Source organism: Carettochelys insculpta, chromosome 30, assembly GCF_033958435.1.
Source record: "Carettochelys insculpta isolate YL-2023 chromosome 30, ASM3395843v1, whole genome shotgun sequence".
Classification (NCBI taxonomy): Eukaryota; Metazoa; Chordata; order Testudines; family Carettochelyidae; genus Carettochelys; species Carettochelys insculpta.
Genome location: NC_134166.1, coordinates 677,247 through 698,842, shown reverse-complemented (window position 1 = coordinate 698,842; position 21,596 = coordinate 677,247). Strand labels below are relative to the sequence as shown.

Below are 21,596 nucleotides of genomic sequence, written 5' to 3'. Positions count from 1 at the left end.
GCATCCCGGCTGCAGAGTCCCCAGCCTGGCGGCGTGGGGTGTGAGAGCCTGGAGAGTGCTGTGGAGGGTCCAGGTCACCCTCAGCCACAGCACACCAGGCCTTGAGACCATCTCAGATTGGCCTCTCCCAGCTGTCCAATGCCCACAGGCACCCTGGGCACAGTTAGCACTAACCCAGGATGACCTGCTGAGGCCCCTGCCTATGGTTCCCCTCGGATGCCCCTTCCTCCTTGCTTGGCCCCCGTTCCCAGCAGCCTCGGCTGCCCCATGCAGCTAACCAAGGTCCCCAAGAGCCAGTCCAGGGGGTTCTCCCAGCTGTACAGCAAGGGAGCCCTCCCTCTTTCCTTTCATAGCAGTGTCTCCTGTCCACCCAACAGCTGGGGAAGCAGAGCCCAGGCCCAAGGACTCCAAGAAGCACCCAGAACCTCCAGCCAAAAGCTAGGGCAGGGCTGGGCCTGGAGCTGGCAGGGACTTACCCCCCAAGCCCACATGCATACTGAACAGACCACACACAGCATGCAGAAGAGAGGATAGGCTGGACCCTGGCGAGATCACCTACTTCAGCACCCTGCCACCAGGCACGAGTGAAGATCATTGAGCTCGACCCAGAGAGGTTTGCGTAACCTGTTCTTACAGCCCTCCAGCAACCCCCACTCCCACAACCACCCTCAGCCCTTTGGTCCAGGGTTTTGCTCCACATGCGCAACCCCTCCCCCCAACACCTGCTCTGAAGAAACCTTCCCCACAGATAGTGTCAGAATGGGGCCCACGGCACCATCCCCAGAAGAGCTTTGGCTCACTCCTATGGCAGATGTGCAAAGGCCCCACAGCTGCTTTCTGCACCTGGACTGAGCTCAAGATAGAGGGCAGAGGTGCTGGTACAGGGTCAAGGCCGGCTGGGGGACATGAGGCAGCCTCACTAGCTCCAGAGGATGTATAACTTTATTTGGTTTCTTGTATGTGTGTCAGTGCAGCTCAAAGCGCCTGCAGTGGAGACCCCCTGCAGCTGTTCCCAACATGCTTCCCAAAGTAAAAAAAGTGCAACCCTGCCCCCCCCGACATGCACCCTGTACTCCCCCTCCCAGCCTAGAGAGGTGGGAGCTGCCCGTGGCATGCAGTGCACAAGCAAAGGCAGCAGCTGGCTGGCGGGGAGGAGGAAGGATAGGCTGCCAGAGCCCAGGGACAGGGAAAGCCTAGCTGTGGGATGGGGACTAAGACTGTCTACGCTAGACCCAGAAGTCGACTGCTGATACACAATTGTAGCTCTGCCAATTGCATAGCTAAAATCAAATTATCCATGGTCGACTTCCATGTTTGCCCACGTGGCGGGAGGTCGACAGGAGCGTTTCTCTCATCACCCTTCCTTCTTCCTCACCCCATGAGGAGCACAGGGATGACAGCAACCCCTAGAAGCATGTGCGAAATGAAAGCCTGGAACATTGCCCCTGAGCAGGTCGGTTGGCTCTAGCCTAAGTGCACACAAGGCTTTGGTTCTGCAGCTTCCTGAAGTCCCCCAGGCCTCAGGTCTGCCCCTGGCCATGCTCACGCCCCAGCCCAGCAAGGGCAGCCCTGTCACCCAGAGCAAGGCCAGTGCTGGAGGGCAGGTGCAAGGAATGACAGGCAGCAGCAGAGAACCAAAGGGAAGGCTCCTTTCAGTAGAGGAGACTGGCTGTGGAGGAGCCCTGGGTGGCCTCCCTTGTCCCCCCCATTCTGCCACTCCAGCCAAGGCTGCACAGCATGAAGGTCAGGGCTGAAGCCTACAATTGCCCTGACAGCCCCAGGAGGTGACCTGGCTGGGCAGCCACCATCACTGAGTGCAGGGGCCACACGAGGCCCAGGCGAGTCATGGGAGAATGTCTCTGGGCACGTTCAGCCCAGCTTTCTGGCCTTGGGAACCATGCCAGCATCTGGACCAGCAGACCTCAGAGTAGGAGGCAGGTCTAGGCTCAGGCACTGCTGCTGGGTTAATATGAGGGCCTGTGTGGAGACACACTGCACATGTGGCAATTGCCCAATATGCAGCAAAGAGCTGGGCCCCAGGAACACCTCTTGCCACCCCAAAGCACGCAGGCCCCTGGGAGGGAGCACAAGGTCATGCACTGCCTCAGTGTAAAGCAGACCGTGTCCATGTTCATCAGGACATGGAAAGTATCCACTACAAGCCCTGCCCCTCCCAGAGTCATGTGCTGAGATCCAACAACCTGGCCTTGGAAGGCTGCACGCGTGGCCTTGTCTTGTGCTTTCTCCCCTTGCTGCCTGGGAGTGAGGAAGAACTGCTGGGCAGGAGCCAGCCTGCAGTCTGCTTCCAGTTCTGGCTAGGGAGCCCAGGCACTGGTGAAGCCAAGGGTCAGATGAGGTGGCAGCTCCCTCAGAGGATGCTCTCCTTGTAGACCCCACTGAGGCGGTGGGGCCGGCTGCATTCCAGCCGGCGGGCAGACAAGAGGCGGCGCAGCGATGATGTGGAGCTCAGGTCCCCACAGCTCTGCAGGTGAATCCCTTCAGGCAGCGCGTGCTCTGCTGCCTGCCACAGGCACCTGGGCACCTGGCAACAAGGGCAGAGGTGCGGATAGCGCATCTGCAGTGCCCACCCCACACCCCCTCCAGCCTGGACCAGCCTCCTCCCAGAGCTGCAGCACAGACTTTGCACCAGGAGAGGCCAGTGCCTGGAGAGCAGAGGACCTGGGCTCTGCCCCCTGCTGAACCTCGGGCTGGCAGCTGTTAGGCAAAGGGCTTGCAGGGATGGGGGCATGTGGGTCTATGGTGCTCTGGCGGGGAAACCTGGCCACAAGGGCACATCTAGGAGAAGCTCTGCCAGGCAGAACAGCCCCCAGGGAATGCCAGGATGCAAACTAGCTGCCATGTCCCGTTACGGCAGCATCTCTGCCATGTCCCAGCTGGCTGAACTGCAGGGACCAGGGGTTGGAGAGGGTCCAGCCAAGCTGTGCGAGGTGGGGAGAGCCAGCACCTTGCACCTAGTCACCTCTGACGGAGGCCAGGCCACAGCCAGGGCCTGAGGGCAAGGAGGCAGCTGGCTCAGGTGGGGGCTCGGTGCAAGCGGCCTGTGACCCAGCTGGGCAGAGCTGCTTGCTGTCTGGTTGAGGCAGAACAGCCACAAACCTCCAGGAGGGTCTCCCAGGGCACAAAATCAGGAACAGCTTCCAGGAGGGATCTGAGCTCTTCAGGGAGATCCGGGGCTCAGGTCTGGAATTGTGGCTTTAAGCTGTGACTTACACCCTGCAGGAGATACCCCAGACCAGGCCGCCTGGGCTAGGAGGGGAAGGCCAGTACGCTCAGGTCTGATGTCACAAGAGTGACCTAAAAGCTTTGCCAGAGCAGGCGCCTAATTGCAGGCTGGGCAGATGACTGCCCGAGGAGGAATGTGTGTGCTTGGCTTGGAAGGAAGAGGGTTGGGCTGCTGGCATGTGGCAGTGCTAGGCATGGGCTGACAAGCTGTGAGTTCCCAGGAATTGTTACTCAGCACAGGCTGGTCCTGCTTGAGCCCCCAGCACTGAGCAGTGCAACAGTACCTCATCGGCCATTACTAACCCACAGCAGGGAAGGGTCACGGGCCCCTTTTCACAAGTGGGAAACTGACGCCAAATAGGACTGTAAGTCGGTGGCAGAGCCAGGGTCACTTTAGGACTGAGGAGTCCCTTGCCCCAAGCCTGGCTCTACACACCTCCTGGATGCTGCCATCCCCTCCCGCACCTGAAGCTGCCATTGCTCCCCCACTTGGAGTGCAGGCAGGAGCACAGGGAGTCCCACAGCCGCTCAGAGGAGGGCAGATGAGGGTTTGCTATGGCTATGGCAGCCTGAAGCCAGTCCAGCCTGGGGCAGAACACACTCAATGATCCCACTACTCTCCTGAGCACCCAGCCAAGTGAGCGGATCGAGGGGCTGGGATAACCCAGGGCTAATAGGCTGGCTGCAGCAGGACTCCATTGTCCAGCAAATGGGAATGGGGAGCTCCCAGCCAGGCCATCTCCTCAGGGAAGGGCAGGTGCAAAGCAAGCCAGGCTACATAGGACTGGGCCTGTCTAGGGGACAAGCCAGGCCTGGGCCCAGAGGGCTGGGCAACATGGGGCCTGGTGGGGTGCCTCAGCTGCCCTGTGTGCAGAGCATGGCCAACATGAATCCCTCACCTGCTTGTGGCCCTGGGAGCTGTGCCCAGCCATCTCCACACCAGATGCCAGGCTGCGCTTGGATCTCTGCAGGAACCTGGCCACCAGCCCCCGGGTGCCACGACAAACCTTCAGGTCCCCCAAGGACCGCGTTGCTGCCTTTGACAGCTGCTGTGTCACCTTCTTGGGCACCAGCAACTTGTTCTTCCCAGCCGAGCCAGCCCGGCGCAGTGGGGGCAAGTCGCAGTGTGACAGCTGGAGCAGGCAGGCATCAGAGCACAGCCCTGCAAGGAGACCAGACAGTGAGAACCATGGGCACAGGGGGACGCGGCAGCAAGGGGTAAAAGCGCAGACTTAGCATAGGGGGCATCAGAGGCGCAGGGCTGCAATGCACTGCACTCAGTGTAGGGGTGAATGGGCTTCCTACTGAGCCAGCCTCTCCCACCAGAGGGTTCTATATGGAGAAGGGCAGGAGCCGGGTCATGGGGCACTCCTGGCTACTCTGCTCCCAGGCATCCTGCCAAACATTGCCAGTGCAGGGGTCACGCCTCCCTCCTCCCCACGTGTGATTTCCAAACCTTCCCCCTGGCTGCACCCACCAAGCAGACTCTGCCCTGACCTGTGTCTGCAGAGGAACTGGATGCATCATCCTCTAGCACTTTGGTATAAAGCAGATCCCTGAAGTTGGCTGGAAGGAGAACGAAGCAAGTGGGAAACACTCAGGTTCTGCCCTCTTCCCCCAGATTCCACCCCAGCAGCAGGCAGTAACCCTTTGGCTGCAGGCTTCTATCCCCTCACATGAGCTCTGTGCATGAGTGTGATCACATATGCCCCAGCTCCTGCACCCATCTACTGCCTGGCATGCCTAAGTCCCCCAGCCGGAGCTGCATCTCTGTCCATGCCCACCCCCATGTGACGGAACCACAGCCACCTGCCTGGTGACCAGGAACATGGACCTCCCCCTGAGAAGTGTGCCTGGTCCATCCACCCCCCTGCACAGGACAGTGGAACCTGAACAATGCCTGGACCCCACCACTGCTCCCCCGGCAGGTCCCACCTACCAGGGTCACTGACAACAGCAATGCCAGGGTCGCTGTGGGAGCGCAGGAGCGGCTGCTGGCTCAGGTTGTGGGCTGGGGACAGCAAGCAGGATGTCTCACTGCTGCGTCGCTGATGGTGGCGGGTCCTGGGCTCTGGGTACAGGGAGCCGGTGGAGCTAGGGGCCTGCTGCCCTGGCAGCAAGCTCTTGCCCTTGAGTCGCACCTCAGGGAAGCAGGGTGCAGTGCAACGAGCCAGCCCTTCCAGGCGATTGCAACTGTGGGTCACAGCCCTGCCCACCTCCAGGAGCCCCTCACAACAGGTGTCCGGGGTGGAGCAGGAGTATGAGCGCTCCCCCCGCCCCCGGGGCTGGGGCACATCCTCAAAGGGGCCCTGCAGGTGCAGCGTGGGGCTGCGGGGATGGTGGCCACACTGCACGCAGTCTACGCTCAGGCAGTAGTCAGCACGGCTGCGCTGGATGGAGCGGAAGAGGATGTAGTCAACTGAACGCATGGAGCCCTGCAGCTCCAGCAAGCAGGAGTCCTCCGAGGGGCTGCTGTCGCCGGGGATGTCGATGATCTCGGACATGATCAGGGAGCTGCTGTCCATGGACACTGCAAGGCACATGGGCAGGATGCACAGGGCTGGGGGAGATGGGCGCCCACCCCCAAGTTCTCTACTTTGGGAGCACCCATCCAGCCCTGCTGGGAACCGGCCCCCAGGCACTGGACTTCCAGCTCCACCCTACTGGGTACATGCCACTGTCCTCCCACCTAGCCTTCAGGCACAGTGCACCCCCACTCCCGACATGCAAGGTGCCTCCCTCCCTGCCCCATTCCCACCCAGCCATGGGCAGACTGGAGCTTGGGCTGCTGCACACCTACAGCTGCTCCCCAAGGACCTGTTACCTTCCCCGCTGAGCACAATGGAGGGAACACGGTCACACGTACAGCCATGCGATGGATCCACGAGCTGCGACTCAAACAGCGTGGCCTGCAGGGTGGACACAATCATGTCACAGCTCAGAACCATTCGGAAACCATTTAGATGGAGATACTGCACACTAGGCATGCCCCCCATTTAGCCTTTGTGCCCTGCACCCCCACAGAATGCCCTGCTGAGAGAGGCCAGGCCTGAGATAGCTGGGACAGATGCAGCACAGGGCTGGCCCCAGGAAATTACAGACGCAGGGTGGGCGAGGTAAGCTGGCAGTCCCAGGTCTCTTAACACCACAACACAGTCCACGACAGGCTAAGAAGATGCCCACAGGAAAGTGCAACTCACATCCTGGTCCTCAGTCTCAGCTCACTGCAATTCCTCCTCAAATCTGTTCTGGTTCCTCCTTTCCCTCACCCAGCCCACCCTTGGGTCCTCCCTCGCCCTTCCCTTTTTACACTGTGGAGGGCACCGTTGGCCCTGGGAAGAGGCTTGGACAGGCACCAGCCCCAGCTCTCTTTGCTTGGCCAAGCCAAGAGCCCCTGGGCTCCTTACCTGGCTGGCAGCCCGCAGTCCCATGACGGTCTCGTAGGATGGGGGGAAGTCAGTGGGGTAAAGAGGCACGGGGCTGTCCATGGAGCCATTATAGGTGATGCTGCGAGTCCACATGGGAAAAGGGGCATCAGCTACAGTGGGGTGCCAAACCTTGGGTCCAAGCTGAACCCTGCCCAGAGCCCTGCCCTGACCTCCTACCTCTGCTCCCAATCCCCACCCCCAGCCAACCCTTCTCCTAGCCCCCTATCTGGCTCACACCCTCCCCTGAGCACCTGCTGACTCTGTATATCCCTGGGGTCCCTCCACCCATGATTCACCACTGGACTTCCCCCCCTCTCCCCCCCCCCCAGGGCATGGTACCTCTGGGCATCAGTCTCGGAGCTGCAGGTGTACTCCGGCGGGTAATACGGAGGGGGGGGCACCGGGGGCACAAACTCCTCAAAGTCCATCATGTTCTGCAGGAAGAGGTCTGGGGGCGATGTGCACTCCAGGGTCACTGAGCTGGAGCGCTGCGGGGCCAGCTGCAGGGAGAGGGGAGTGAGAGGGGAACCTGCCAGGGCCCAGGACCAGGCTATATCCCCTTCTGCTGTTGGCCCTGTTCATCCAGAGAGGCCTCAGGGGAGCAGCTCCCGCACCACCTGCTCCCCAGCCTGCACACTGCAAATGCTTGTGTCCCTGAGACAGGCAAAGCATGCGGGGGCACAGGCAGGGGATGCCCCCAGGTGCAAGGAGATTTGAGGGCAAGATCCTCCCATTCCCTCCAGGTTCCGTCTAGCATCCCAAGGGAGTGTCCCTGACCCTCCTGCTGGGAGAGGAGTTGCAGGCCAGGCCAGGCCATACCACATGGAGAATGTCCAGGGAGAAGATCTGGATGCAGCACGTGACAGCTGAGAGTGTGCAGACAACGGTGGAGAAGATAGTCAGGCCACAAACACTGAAGAGCAGATCCTGGGATGAGAGGGAGACAGGAATGAGCCCCAGAAACGCTGCTCAGCGTATGGACAGCCTAGGGAGCCCCCACCCCAGTGCAAAGAGTACAGCACCCCCAACACCCCGCCAAGCTGCCTACTCCAAGCAGAGGGCATAAGAAGGACCCCCCAGACACAAGCACCACAGAGATCAGGCCCCTCCTTGTCTCCTGCAACAGAAAACCCCTGCAGATGCCAAGCCTCCCCATCTACGCAGTGCAGCCAGCCTGCTTACCTTCAGAGCCAGGCGGATGCTCCAGCAGTCAGGGTTGGGGAAGAGGGTCAGTGTCTCACCCTGCCTGCTGCAGGCAGGGCCCAAGGATGAGTGCTCAGAATGCACCTGGCAGCAGATACAGGAGTCCTTCTCCTGAAAGGAGAGGAGAGACCCCGTGCAAAGGATGACCAAGCCCCTGGGGCTGGACACAAGGAGCCTGCCCATTCCACCACCTGCCCTGCAGCAGCAGCCAGGGCACTTGGGGCTCGGCGGAGAGGCCCAGCCAGTAGGTCCCTTCTGCAAGCACCAGCCCCTTATGAGTCTAGCGAGCTGGGATAACAGCCCATCCCTCCCCTGGAACCATTGCCCTGCCTCACCCTGGGGCAAAAGAGGCTGTCTCTCCCTGGCTGGCCCCAGGAGGCAGAGTCTGTGGAAGGCCAGGCTGGGTCAGTCTTACCCTCGTGCAGACCTCCAAGGACTTCACCAGCTGAGCATTCTGGCAGGAGAGGATGGAGCCAGCAAGGCTCAGCATGACGCCCAGCACGGAAAGCAGCGTGAAGAAGGTGATCTGCAGCCAGGACAGACAGAGGCAGGTGCGTCGGGAGAGTGAGAATGGACTGGCCAGCATGCACACTTGATGCCAGCTCCACGATCCGCACCTGCATGCGCAAGGGACTGCTGTTTGCTCTGCCGACCCCAGCCTGGGACAGGAGCAGTGTAGTGAGGACACCCCAGTCCAAACACAGAGACACCTACCACCAGGGTGAAAGGCCGTTTCCAGGACACGATGCCGATGAGCCCAGACAGCGCCAGCTGGGGACAGATGGGCAGGAATTACAAGGGGAGGATGGAGAAGGGGCTGGAGCCCCAGACCCACCCACAGGCTACAGAAGCTCACTCTGTGCCCTGCTACTCCAAAACCTGGCCCCAGAGGGCCTTGGGCCAAAGCCTAGCCTTGGGAGCAAGGCCCATTCTGGACAGAGGCAGCAAGGCCAAGGCAGCTGAGTGCCTCTTTGCTGCCAGCTTGAGAAAAGTGCCGAATCAGGGCCCTCTGGAGAGCCCAGGACCTGCAGACAGGTCAAAGCTGGTCAGGGGGGCCATCGCTAGGTAGCCTCCAGCAGGGCAGGCACAGAGGGGCTAGGGGGAAGTTAATCAGGAAGCCAGTTTAGGAGGATTTGCCCAAAGGCCAAGTTCTCAGCCCTGTGGCCACCCAGTCTTAATGCCAGGGATGGGGGTGGGGAGTAATGCATTATTTTGGAAACTCTCCTAGCCGACAAAAGGCATAAGGGAGCAGGTCTCTATCTCCTCCACAGCAGTTGGCTCCCGTCCGGCACCCCAGTCAACCCCCAGAAAAGCCAGCTGCACAGTCCAGACCAACCCACAAGCCTGGGCCAGCACCTCTAGCCCAGCTGGAGATTCCCCAGTTTCCCTGCAGATGGCAGCTCCTTGTCTGCAAGAGCCAGAAGACTCACCAAGAAGCCAGCCCAGGAAGGACAGGAGTGCCGGACCTTGGTAGAGGGCGTGATGGTAGCTGCCACAAGGCTGAAGGTGGTGACCAGGATGCCCAGGATCACCTGAATGAAGCCCAGCACCAGCAGGATTTGCAGCCAGGTCCTTTGCACTCGGAGATGGGTGAGGCTGCGGGAGGAGCGGCCGGTCAGGGAGTGGCTGGAGTCGCTGGGAGATGGCATGACTTGGTCCCAGGTCAGGAAAAGGTGCAGGCCTGACCCAGGGTTGTGCAGGAAGCCTGCTGCAGTTACCAGGTTAAGATGTGGGGCTGGCTGATCTCCCCAGAGCAAAGCCAGCATCAGATCCAGGAAGGCTTGTTTCTCTGGCTGAGATCTGTGCAGTTTTTGTTCTGCTCTCTCTGCTCCTACTGCTCTGAGCTGGCCACGTGTTGCCACTGGGACTGGAGATTTCAGGGCAGGCAGGACTGCAGACCCTGCTCTCTGACTACGGTTCCCCAACTCTTCTCACTCACAGAACAGGATGCCCTGCGATCCCTCTGTCTCAGCATCCCGCTCTGGGGAGCACCTCTGACTGGACACTCCTCACTGGATGCAGAACAGCTTCCCAAGAGCTGGGGGGTGTCCCTCTGGCATCCCTGGAAGCAGCTCCAAACACTGCATGGAGCTGGGCTGGAGGTGCCCAGGCTCAGGTCTGCAGGTCAAAGTTTTGCTTTGTAAAGAGACAAAGTTGATGGGAGATGCCGTCTCCAGGCCAGGCTCCTGCTCCTGAAGAAGACACCCCAGAAGGGCAGCAACCAGACCTGATGGGAGAGAAGCGTCTCGCCCACCGCCCTAGTTGGGCATGGGAGCACCCTCTGATCCAGCTGTCCTGGGGAGTCTGCAGCAAGGGGATCACAGATCTGCTAGGGAGCCCTGGACAGGCAGAGGGCCAGGGGCCTCTCTGGCCCACTCCCACACCCAGTTCCAGAGGCTTCCCCCAAGAGGTCACAGCAGGCAACTTCTGCTACCCAAAGCAGGGTGGAAAAGGTGCGCGAGTGCTCCGCAGCCAGCCCCGCGGCTGCCTCCGGCCCAAGACGTGCCGCTGAGGCGGGCTGCACCCTCCAAGCACCCCGAGAGGTTCGGGACTCCTGCCACCCCACGTCGCCCCCCGCCCCGCGGGTGCGGGGGGCCAGGCCACTCCCTGCAGGGCGACTCCCTCTGCTGCGGCTCCGGTAGGCGGCGCTCAGGTCAGTCGGCAGGAGGCATCGCCGGGCGCGGCGGAGCTCGGCCCGAAGGGGCGCGGCGGGGGCAACTCCCGGGATGCTGCGGCGCTGCCGCCCGCTGCCCCGCGCCTGCATCTCTCCGGGATGCTCAGCCTGGGCGGATGCGGGGGGGCGGGCGCGCCGCGCTGCACCTTGGGAGTTGTAGTCTCCGGCCGGGAGCGCCCGCTGGGCGGCACGTGACCGAGGCGGGGGCCGAGCTCCGGCTTGCGAGTGCGGCTGGCCCCGCAGTGCCCGGTAGCCCCGGGTTGGGGGCCCCTCCCCCGCAGGGCCCAGTAGTCCCAGGCTAGCAGGAGGGCTGTGCGTGGTCCACTGCTTGAGCCCAGGGCCACTGAGCTGCCCAGACAAGTGGAAGACCCGTTGGACCCGGGCTGTATGGGGGAGGGGCACTGGTGAATTTATGACAGGCTGAGGGGGGCCAAGTGGCACGAGGAAGGAAGGAGCTGAGTGCATCTGCTGTTGCTGCTATTAAACTCTCCCACCTGTTTACAGCCATGACCCCAGCAGCTCCCCTGCCTAATGGAAATGCTCTTCTATTCTACCAGAGAGGCTGCAGGCCAGCTCCTGCCCCGTAGCAACCCCCAGTGCTTAAGGCTAGCAAAATGCTGCCAGAAAGCAGGGGCATGCCTGGACCAGTCAGACAAGTCACAGCACCCCAGCCGGGGTGGGGGTGGGGGGGGGCTTGCCCACTGGGGTCTGAGTGTGTGGGGTAATACACAACATATGCTCTGGCCCCTGTAGCCTAGCCCAACCTGCTCCTGAGTGGCAGGAGGAGAGCTGAAGATTGCCAAACAAGGGGGATATGATCCCATTTCCCAGTGCACGCTCCTCTCACAGCACCCCACAGCCACTGACACCCTGTGTAGGTTCCAGCCCCTACACTCAGCCTCCAGTGTGCTTTCAGCTCCTGTGTGACTTGTGAAGCCACCACTAAATGAGTGTGTGGACACAGGAGTCATTGCCAAGCCTTTGGCTGTTATCTTCAAAGACTCTTGGAGATCAAGAGAGATCCTGGATGACTGGAGAAAGGCAAACGTAGTGCCCACCTTTAAAAAAGGAAAGGAGGACAATCCAGGGAACTATAGACCTGTCAGCCTTACCTCAACCCCTGGGAAAATAATAGAGGGGATCCTCAAGGAACCCATTTTGGAGCACTTGGAAGAGGGATAAAGTAGTCAACATGGATTCACCAAGGGCAAGTCCTGACTGACCACTGTGATTAGCTTCTATGATGAGGTAACTGATTCTGTGGATACAGGGAAGTCACTGGATGTGATATACCTTTACTTCAGCAAAGCTTTTGATACAGTCCCTCAACATTCTTGCCCATAAGTTAAGGAAGTCTGGATTGGAAACATGGACTATAAGATGGATAGAAAGTTGGCTTGACAGTCTGGCCCGACAGGTAGTGGTCAATGGCTCAATATCTGGATGGGGGTCAGTTTCAAGTGGAGTGCCCCAATGCTCGGTTCTCAGGCCAGTGTTGTTCAACATCTTGAACTGGACGAGGGACTGGATTGCACCCTCAGCAAGTTTGTAGATGACACCAAGCTGGGGGAGAGGTAGATATGTTGGAAAATACTGATAGGCTCCAGTGTGACCTGGATAAATTGGAGGATTGGGCCAAAAGAAAACTGATGCAGTTCAACAAGGAGAAGCGTAGAGTCTTGCATTTGGGACAGAAGAAGCCCAAGCATTATCATAGGCTGGAGTCTGACTGGCAAAGCAGCAGTACAGCAGAAAGGGACCTAGGGATTATAGTGGATGACAGGCTGGATGTGAGGAAACAGTATGCCCTTGAAGCCAAGAAGGCAAATGGTATTTTGAGCAGCTCTAGAGCAGTTGTTGTTCCCCTCTATACGGCACGGGTGGGGCCACATCTGGAGTATTGCATCCAGTTCTAGGACCCCCACTATAGAAAGGACGTGGATGTGCTGAAGCAGGTTCAGGGGAGGGCAACAAAAATGATTAAGTATCAGAGGGGTAGCCCTGTTAGTGTAGATCTGCAAAAGCAATGAGGAGTCCTCTAGCACCTTACAGACTAACAGTCTATAAGGTGCCACAGGACACCACCCCCACATTGCTATGAAAATGATTAAGGAGGTGGAACACAAGCCCTGTGAGGAAAAGCTGAGGGATTTGGGCTTACTGAATTTGCAGAAGAGAAGACTGAAAGATGATTTAATAGCAGCCTTCAGCTTCCTGAAGGGGAGCTCTAAAAGGGATAGAGAGAAACTGTTCAGTGGTGACAGACAGCAGAACAAGGGGTAATGGCCTGAAGTTACAGAAACAGAGGCGGCGGCTGGATATTAGGCAAAAGCTACTTGACCAGGAGGGTGGTGAAGCACAGCCTGTGGGGCCTAGGGATGTGGTGGAATCTCCATTCCTAGAGGTTTTTAAGGCCCAGCTTGACATAGTTATGGCTGGGATGACTTAGTAGGGGTTGATCCTGCTTGTGGCAGGGGCTAGACTCGCTGACCTCTTGCTGTCCCTTCCAGCCCTATGATTCTATGAATAGCCATGCAAACACACACAACTGTTGAAAGGGAGAAGTTTATTTATTTAAAGTAAAATCAAGGCTGGCTTTTCATTTGGCACAGAAAAGAAACCCATCATAGCTGAGTCAGGTGATTAGTGAAACAGTGTGGGACGTCTGCATGCCAGCAGTTGCTCTGCTTTTTGCATGCACTGACAGCACAGGCTGCAGGCACCCAGGAGCATGGGGGACAAAAGGAAATACATCCCTGCCCCTCCTACAGCTGCCAGCCACTGAATGACAGCTCCAGGGAAACCAGTGACTACTGAACCCAGACTGCTGCACTGCTTGGAAGCATGGATGTCATAGTGGACAGCATTATGCAAGGCCAAGTCCAGCCCATCTCCCCCTCCCTGCTAGCCATGGCCCAGGAAAGCTAGATCTCCCCCCAGCCATCCAGCCAAACTTCCTCTGATACAGATTCCCTCACACCTCCCTTGCAAGCCCTGTCTGAACTCAACCGCCCATCCAGTCAGCGTTCAAGTCTTCCTGGCTGCTGATTATGCTCATTGCTCTGTCCAGGAAAGGCACCAACCCAAACCAATCATATAGGGCAGCCTGCTGTGCACCCAACGCCAGGAAAAGGGGCTGCCTCTGCTTTCTGGCCTCTCCCTCACCCCCAGGGAAAAAAGGTCAATTTTTCTGCCCTGGAGCCTTGCTTGCTGCCCCTGCACAGTAGCAGGAGTAGGGCAGGGAACCCCTCTAGCAGTTATGTGGCTTTCAGCCAGCAGAGGAGCTTGGAGCCATGGCACTGGGGATGAAACCAGAATATCGGAGCTGCTTCAAGCCAACAAAACCCAGCTCAGGAAGGGGGAGCTGCAGCTGCCTCATCCACAAGCCAGTGTGTTGTGGGCTCTGCCCTCATCTCCCTCTCCCTTGAGGCAGCCTGTGCCATACTGCTAGCCAGGGCAGGAGTGATCCTGCAGCATAAAGGGAGGGAGACAGGTGGCACTGGGCATTAGGCAGATGCTGGGAGAAACAGCCATGGGCACACAAGGCACTCTAGAGCAAGGGAATCCCTGGGGAAAGGATGTAGATGAAAGTTAGGAGCACAATTCCCTTCAGCTGATGTCCTGGGGCACTGAAGAATCATCATGCTACATAGGCCAGCCCAGAGGATGCAAGGTACATATAGAAGGTCGCCTCTTCTGGGGGCCAAGGAAGCCAGAGCTGCGGTCCTCACTCTGCAACTGTCCCAATGACAGGATTGAAGCCAGGCCTGGCTCAAAGCCTGGTTGTACTACTGGGAAGGCAGCTCCGAGGGACAAGGAGCACCATCACCCAGAGCAGCAATTCAGGCATCTTGCCTGCTGACTATGCAAGGAAAGAGTTCACCATAGGGCCCCAAAGCACATGCTAGCCCAAGGCAGCAGCCATAGCATGGGGGTGGGGAAGCAGCTACTGGCCAGAGTACATAGGTCCATGTTATTTCCTGAATCAGTTACTCTTCACTGCATGTGGGCTGGATGGTGACTCCAAAGCCACTCTCCCATTCACACCTATCACCCAGCTGTCCCTCCTCTCTTCCCCCCCACCCCCCCGAGATCATAGCTACTGCAGCCAATGTAGGCAGAGTGTCCTTGACGGGTAATGAGCTCCCAACTCCACAGGCAATACAGCAAGACACCTACACCTGTGCCCAGTCCTGAGCTACTGCTACCCTCTTGGCCCTTCCCAGGAATGGCTGAGGCAGCTGAGTTAGGACACAAGTCAGCCCCCCTCTCCACTGGAGCAGCAAGCTGCCCAATAGCCATCCCATGCGGCAGCAGGGGCTGGGGATCTCAGGCCAAGTACATCTGAGGCACCTTCCAGAACAGCCAGGGAATACAACATGCACAATTCCCACCCTCTACCCAAGCAGCTGGGGGACTGAAGTGGGGCAGAGGTCCTTCCTGAGCACAAGGGAACCCCATCGTCACCCACAGCTTCTGAACACAGGGTGGCCCAAGCCTGAGCATCCCCCGTCCATGACAGAGGAGGTTAAAGCAGCAGATTTGGGCATCTGTGCTTCCAAGCTGGGATGAGCAGCCTGATTGACCAATGCAGACACAAGGAGACCCAGTGGAAGTGCAGCTTGGTTTCCTTTTCTTTAAAAATAGCCCATGTGAGACTGATGGACCCAGGGGTTTGGCCCACCCCTACTGTGCCCGGAAGGCACTGCCTGCGGCTCCTGCTGCAGCATTAGCTGCTGCCGTGCGCACTGCCTGATTTGAGAAGACGCCAGCAGCAAACTCCTCCTGTGCCTTCTGGAAACTGGCACCCGTCCGGCGGTACAGGGAGTGGACCTAGAATAGGTGGCCAGGGTCAAAGGGGCTGTGCTTGGGCTAGCACCCACAGTGCGACTTCCCACACAGCAGGAGAGGGGCACCCTAGCTAGGGTGCAATCTCCCTGACTCAGGGCAGAATCACTCAGTCCCTGCAGAGCCCAAGACCCACAGGGCTCTCGTACATGCTGGAAGCCAACACTCCGCCTTTGGAGGTGGGGGCCAGGAAAGAGGCAGAGGCCTGGTTCAGTACTCACCCTCTTCAGCATGAAGATCCCCAGCACAGCCACCACAGTGAAGAACACAGCAACCAGAATCATGATCACAGCAGCAGCTGAGTTTTTCCGCAGCACACTCAGACTTGCTATCCAGCCACTGCAAGGAGACAGAGTGGGCTACCCACATGCAGACTCCCAGCCCCCTCCCCACCACCAAGAGCACCTGGCAACCCCACTCGCCAGCTCTCAAGTCCAGCACCAGGTGGCCCCGACAGCCCAGCCACACCCCTTACCTGAACCCAGAGCCAGGGATGCCAATGGCCTGTAGCACATACACAATGTCCTGGACGAAGAAGATGAAGAAGAACATAAAGAAGTTGAACGAGCTGTCGCTCCTGGGGGCGGTGGGCAAAGAGACAGATGGGATAGGTTAGCGTGTCCCTGCATAAGGGGAGAATCTCCAGCAAGGCCAGGGAACTCAAGCTGAGCAGCCAGGCCTGCCGTTTTAGCCCATGAAGAACCACACAATGCAGTTACCCACAGCTTCGACACTTAACTCTTTAGGGGCCAGGGAGAAGGGAAAGCTGCTCCCCAGACTCCCAAGGCAAACAGACTAGGGGGCTGTTTGAGTCACCCCCTCCAGGGAGGAGCCAGTGTGCTAATCTGGCACACTGTCCGGCAGGGGGTTAGCTGCAGGACACAGCCCAGGAGCCCTAGGGAAGACATGGAAGATTTTGAGGCATGACCACTACCCACAGTAAGGCACAGCTGAGCCCTGAAGCCACAGCACACCTGTGGTGCCCCAGTAATTGAACAAAACAGCTCAAGAATTAGCAGCCCTAATGGATTTGCCAGCACAAGAATGCCTCACTGGGACGCACCTGAAGGCTTTGTACATGGGTCTGTACCAACACAGGAAGGAGCAGGGTGTAAAGAGGAGAACCCAGAGGATAGAGAGGCCAAAGTCTGAACCAGCCAAGGGATCCACACAGAACCAGGCCAGGGAGGCCAAGAAGTTCAGGAAGAGTGTCACGGTGCTGGCTAAGAGAAACAACAGTTTAGGCAATCCGAGGGGCAGCAGAGCCCTAACCCTCCTGGCACCACCTCACCCACATCAGCAATAAGGTCTGCATGGGAGCGCATCTCTGGGCCAAACCCCGTACATAAAGTATCCACAGTCCCAGGGCCCTGAGCCCCTGAACATTCTTACATCTGTGCCAGGATGTGCCCCAAGCCCCCCAACCTCTGCCCCCAGGGACTGTCACACCTCTCCACTGCCTGCAGCATGCTGTGTGGGCTCTGCACGCTAGGGCCCTTCCCCAGATGCTCACCCATCCAGAGGTAGTACATGGAGGAGACTGTTCTCTGGAACTCAGTGGGGATTTCCATGGGGATGTCCTGGTAGAAGCAGGGCTTCAGAGGGCAGAGTGAAGGAAGCGGAGGCCAGTTGTTCTGTCTGACTGCCAAGCAAAGCAGAAAATATGAGGCCTGAGTGGGGACCATTTCGCCACTGCACTGAGCCTGAGCTGCTGAACTTCCCCCACTGGAGCGGCTCTAGTGCTTACTTGCAGCATTGCCCAAAGCAGCACTCTGCAGCTCCCGCTCCCGCCTGTCCAGTTCCTCTGCCTTGCGGTTCAGCTCCTCCTGCCGTTTCAGCAGCTCAGCTGTGGCTGCTGCCGTGGACTCCTAACCAGGAGAGACAGGGAACAACTCAGCTCACAGGCTCCAGGAGCCAGCTGTTCCCACCCCCTCTGCAAACTGTGACTCAATTCCACCAGCCTCAATTGAGATAGCACAAGAGTCAGCCAAGCCCACTGCTAGTAAGTTAGCTCCCCCACCCTGTCCACATCACCTGAGTTCCATAGGAGCCATAGTTCTTGGACTCAGCAGGGCCTGGCTTCTTCGGGTGCTGCATGGCAGAGGCCAGCGGCTGGGGCACCTTGGTGACTGGTGGAGGCTGCTGAGCCCCTAGTTGAGGTTGGTAGGGAGGGGGTGGCTATTGGAGACATGAGAATAGTTAGACAGGGAAACTGCTCAGTCTTGTGTTTCTATTTAGCAGGGAGACTACACAGGTCTGGAACACGTGGGATGGGAGCTGCTGATGCTCAAATGCCTAGACTTGGCATCCAGCTTCCTGCAGTGGGTCATGAGGAGCATCACTCTCAGGAGAGGCTGTTAATAAGCAGGACACAAACTCCAGTGTCCGGAAGTTGGGCAAATTACATCAAACCAACCTGATAGCCTTCTTTGATCGGCTAACAAGCCTTATGGATAAGGGGAAGGCAGTAGCTGTGGTATACCTGGACTAAGCATGCGATACAGTCTCATGTGACTTTCTTATCAATTAACAATAGGGAAATACAATGTAGATGGGACTACTGTAAGATGGGCACAAAACTGGTTGGATAGTTGTTTCCAGAAATAAGTTATCAGAGAGGTAGCCATGTTAGTCTGTAGCTTTGAGAACAACAAGTAGTCTTGTGGCACCTTATAGACTAACATATTTTGGAGCATAAGCTTTCGAGGGCAAAGACCCACTTCATCAGATGCAATCATCAATGGGTCACAATCATGCTGGAAGGGTGCAACAAGTGCGGTACTATAGGGATCAGTTTTGGGACAGGTTCTGTTCAGTATCTTCATCAACAATTCAGATTATATGCATACTCTCTATGCCATGCAGTTTGCAGATGATTTTTAAGATGGGAGGGGTTGTCAGTAACTTTGGATAGGATTATAATTCAAAATGATCCAGGCAAGTTAGAGAAGTGGTCTGAGATAAACAGAACAAAATTCAATAAGAATTTTGCTTAGGAAAAAATGATCAGGCTCATATGTACGAAATGGGAAATGACCCTCTAAGGAAGGAGTACTGAAGAAAGATCTAGGGATCATAATGGACCACAAGCTAAAAATGAGTCAGCGTGACGCTGCAAAAAAAGCAAACATTCTGGTATCCACTGACAGCAGAGTTTTGAGCAAGACACAAGAAGTCATTCTTCTGCTCTTATTCTGAGCTTATTAGACCTCAGCTGGAGTGTGTCCAGTTCTGGGAACCATATTTCAGGAAAGATTGTGGAAGGTCCAGAGAACAACAACAAAAATTATTAAAGTTCCAGAAAACACAGTCCATGAGAGAACATTGAAAAAAATGTGTTTGTTTAGTCTGGAAAAGAGAAAAGACAGAAGAGACAATACCAGCTTTCCAGTGGCTAAAAGGCTCTTTCAAGAAGGAGGAAGAAAATATCCTTAATCTCTGACAATAGGACAAGATGCAATGGGCTAAAGCCGCAGTGAGGGTGGTTTTGGTTGGACATTACGAAAAATATTTGCCAGGGTGGCTAAATACAGGACTAAAGTGCCTAGGGACATTGTGGAATCTCCATCATTGGAGATATGTCAGAACAAGTTACATGAACATCTATCAGTGTAATCTAGACGTTGCCTGGTCCTGCTGTGAGGGCCCAGGACTGGACTTTACGACCCCTTGAGGTCCCTTCTAGTTCTAGTGTTCTATGATTCCACAGACTACGTGTCATTCTGCTCTGGTACTAACAACTCGACCATGAGTCACACACTCTCTTCCCTGCCCTTGCAATGGATGGTTCCTTACAAAGCTCACAATCAGATTCAGGTTACTCCAAGTCCCAAAAGGACCAATCACTTATCCCAACTCAGTTGTACTTCTGATCTCATACTAAAGACAACACTTGTAGCCAGTCCTATAATAAACTAGAGAGTCAACACAGTAGAGCCCCCGCCTGCCCCAACTTACGCAGAGGTTGCATTCTCCCTATGTAAGTCAAATACCACATTACTTGGGGGGAGCCAGGAAACTGATCAGCACAGCAGCACTGGACAGTTTCCTTTCTCCGGTGAGCAGCAAAGCTGGGAGCCAGGCTCCAGTTCCTCACTCCCCACCACTCAGAAGAGTGGGAAACTGACCAGTGCTGATGCACTGCTCAGTTTCCAGTCTCTTGTGAGCAGAGGGGAGCTGGAGCCTGGCTCCCAGCAGCTTACAGGAGACCTGACACTCATCAGCACTGGCATGCTGGTTAGTTTCTCAGCTGTTGGGAAACCCTGTCTGGGGCAGCAGCTTGACTCTTGTTGTCCCTGAAAGCAGCAGTTTACCTGCCCCTGTCAGGGACAGCAGGAGTTGGTCGGCTGACTCGGAAAGGATCGATTTCACAGCCTGACTTTAAGCTGCCGCCACTGACAGGAGCTAGGAAACTGAGGGATTCTACTGTAGTTACAATGGAAATGAGAGCTACCTCGAAGCTGATAACAGGTAAACATCCATACACAAATGAGTTAGGCTCTTAGGTCCCAAAGGGTGGGAGAAGCTGCTGTAATATGCAAGCTGTGTGTGTTCAACACAGGCTGAGAGGCTAGGGCCATGCATTGCTTATGCTTCGAAATCCTCCAACCATGACAGTTGGACAGACATTAACCCCGCCTCCCCCCACAAGATTCCCTCTGCTAGGATGAATCCCTCAGAGTCTCTCTTCCCTTGCATATGTAGAAAGCTAGCTCTGTATGAGAAGCTGTAGGGTGGAGGAGGACCAGCCCACAGTAACAAAGTCCAGTACTATCCTTCCACTAAAACAAGCACCGGGAACTTTCTGTCCCCAAGAGCCCATACGAGTTGGCCAGTTGCCCAATGAGTCCCAGCTCAGAGCAAAAGGCCACAGACCCGAGTCTGGGATGTGACCCGGAAGGAAGAAAGCATTTCCATGGTCTGGCAGACTGATGCAGAGCACTAGATTCCCATGGCCAGTGCTAGCCCTCTCAGCCGCCTGCACCCCATGCTCTGCTTTTAGCATCCAGAAGCTTCCTTACCACTCTGGTTTCAAAGGGGTTGTACACATCCAGTGTCGCATACTCCGTGCTGGGCTTGTGCTGCATCACAGCAGGATCCTGGAACAGAGCACACATTTGCAGTCAAATGAGCAAAGAGTGCTCCCACTCACCTGCCTCACCACAGACCCTGTAGCCACCCAAGCAGCTTCCACAGCAGCCATCCACCCCACGTGCTCAGCACAACATTAGCTCCTAGGCCATGTCACGACTCGTGATGAGGGCAGAGGCCAGCACTGTCCGTCACTGCAAAGGGAAGCCAAGAAACGGGACATGGTGCTGATCAGATAGCAGCGGCCTGCAGAACGAAGCAAACCCAACAACAAAGCGAGTTGGGCAGTTCTCCCAGGACTGCACTAAGGGACCTCCTTGCGAGTGCGAAAGGTTGAAGGACACGTCGGTTCTCAGAGCACAAACGTCAGAGGGCGAACAGCAGCAGCCATGGACAGACCTCCCAGGTCTCAGCACGGAACCCGCCATCTGCCCAGAGCTGCGCTGGCCCCCAGGGGGGCAATTCCCCTGCACTTCGCGGCCAGCTCCGCCGCACTTGCAGGGCTCCGGGTCCGGCGTGACAGGCGCCGCAGCCCAGCCCAGCCCAGCGGCGGGCAATGGTCACGTACAGGGAGGGCAGCTCCCGTGCCCCCCGCGCAGCCAGGAGCGGGAGCTCGCCGGGAAGTGGAACGAGTCCGCTCTCGCGTGCGCAGGGCCCGGAGGCCCCCACCCCGGTCTAACCCCGGGGAGCCCGCGCGACCCCCGCTCGGCCTGCGGGCAGGGCGCGCCGCTGCGGACCGGACCGGACCGGCTCGGGGCGCACAGCCGCCGCCGCCCAGCGCCAGGCCCGGTAGCGTAGTCGAGGCCGGAGCGGGGCGGACACGACCCCCTCCCCTACCCGAAGCTCCGGCGCCCCCCGCCCGCACCTGGAAGGGGTTGTCCGGCTCCCCGAAGGGGGTCCCGCCGCCGCCGCCGCCCGCCCCGCTCCGAGCCATGCCGGCCGCAGCCTCCCGACCCTGCCCCAGCGCCTGCCCAGTGTGAGCGGCGCCTACCGAGCCCGCCAGACCCGCACTTATTGGCTCGCTCCCTGTGTACGTCACCTCCGCTGTCGCGGGGCCCTTCGCCGCGCTGCATGCCGGGATGTGGAGTTCCTCCCGCCCTGCCTGAGTC

The 21,596-nt window shown here is 57.7% G+C and overlaps 2 protein-coding genes across 8 annotated transcripts; both read right to left on the bottom strand.

Annotated features, from left to right (window-relative positions):
- Nucleotides 1-2,223: 2,223 nt before the first annotated feature.
- ENTREP3 (endosomal transmembrane epsin interactor 3) lies at nucleotides 2,224-10,667 on the bottom strand. Of its 6 annotated transcripts, XM_074981236.1 has the most exons (13): nucleotides 9,593-10,665; nucleotides 9,305-9,470; nucleotides 8,589-8,645; nucleotides 8,290-8,491; nucleotides 7,854-7,985; nucleotides 7,491-7,598; nucleotides 7,011-7,171; nucleotides 6,651-6,750; nucleotides 6,068-6,152; nucleotides 5,183-5,773; nucleotides 4,741-4,809; nucleotides 4,143-4,405; nucleotides 2,224-2,542 (listed from the first exon to the last, which is right to left on the bottom strand). In XM_074981236.1, the coding sequence occupies exons 4-13, from the start codon at nucleotides 8,458-8,460 to the stop codon at nucleotides 2,369-2,371; spliced, it is 1,854 nt and encodes a 617-aa protein (XP_074837337.1). In that variant the 5' UTR covers nucleotides 8,461-8,491; nucleotides 8,589-8,645; nucleotides 9,305-9,470; nucleotides 9,593-10,665; the 3' UTR covers nucleotides 2,224-2,368. The 6 variants fall into 6 exon arrangements, with proteins under 6 accessions (XP_074837337.1, XP_074837334.1, XP_074837333.1 ...); XM_074981233.1 differs by having other exon boundaries at nucleotides 6,110-6,152; nucleotides 8,290-8,400; nucleotides 9,305-10,666; XM_074981232.1 differs by having other exon boundaries at nucleotides 8,290-8,400; nucleotides 9,305-10,664.
- A 2,432-nt stretch (nucleotides 10,668-13,099) lies between these two features.
- Nucleotides 13,100-21,475, bottom strand: SCAMP3 (secretory carrier membrane protein 3). Of its 2 annotated transcripts, none has more exons than XM_074980763.1 (9): nucleotides 21,353-21,475; nucleotides 20,418-20,495; nucleotides 17,431-17,574; nucleotides 17,144-17,264; nucleotides 16,910-17,038; nucleotides 16,460-16,619; nucleotides 15,872-15,973; nucleotides 15,618-15,735; nucleotides 13,100-15,381 (listed from the first exon to the last, which is right to left on the bottom strand). In XM_074980763.1, the coding sequence occupies exons 1-9, from the start codon at nucleotides 21,419-21,421 to the stop codon at nucleotides 15,235-15,237; spliced, it is 1,068 nt and encodes a 355-aa protein (XP_074836864.1). In that variant the 5' UTR covers nucleotides 21,422-21,475; the 3' UTR covers nucleotides 13,100-15,234. The 2 variants fall into 2 exon arrangements, with proteins under 2 accessions (XP_074836864.1, XP_074836865.1); XM_074980764.1 differs by lacking the exon at nucleotides 20,418-20,495 and adding an exon at nucleotides 20,549-20,681 and having other exon boundaries at nucleotides 21,353-21,443.
- Nucleotides 21,476-21,596: the final 121 nt, after the last annotated feature.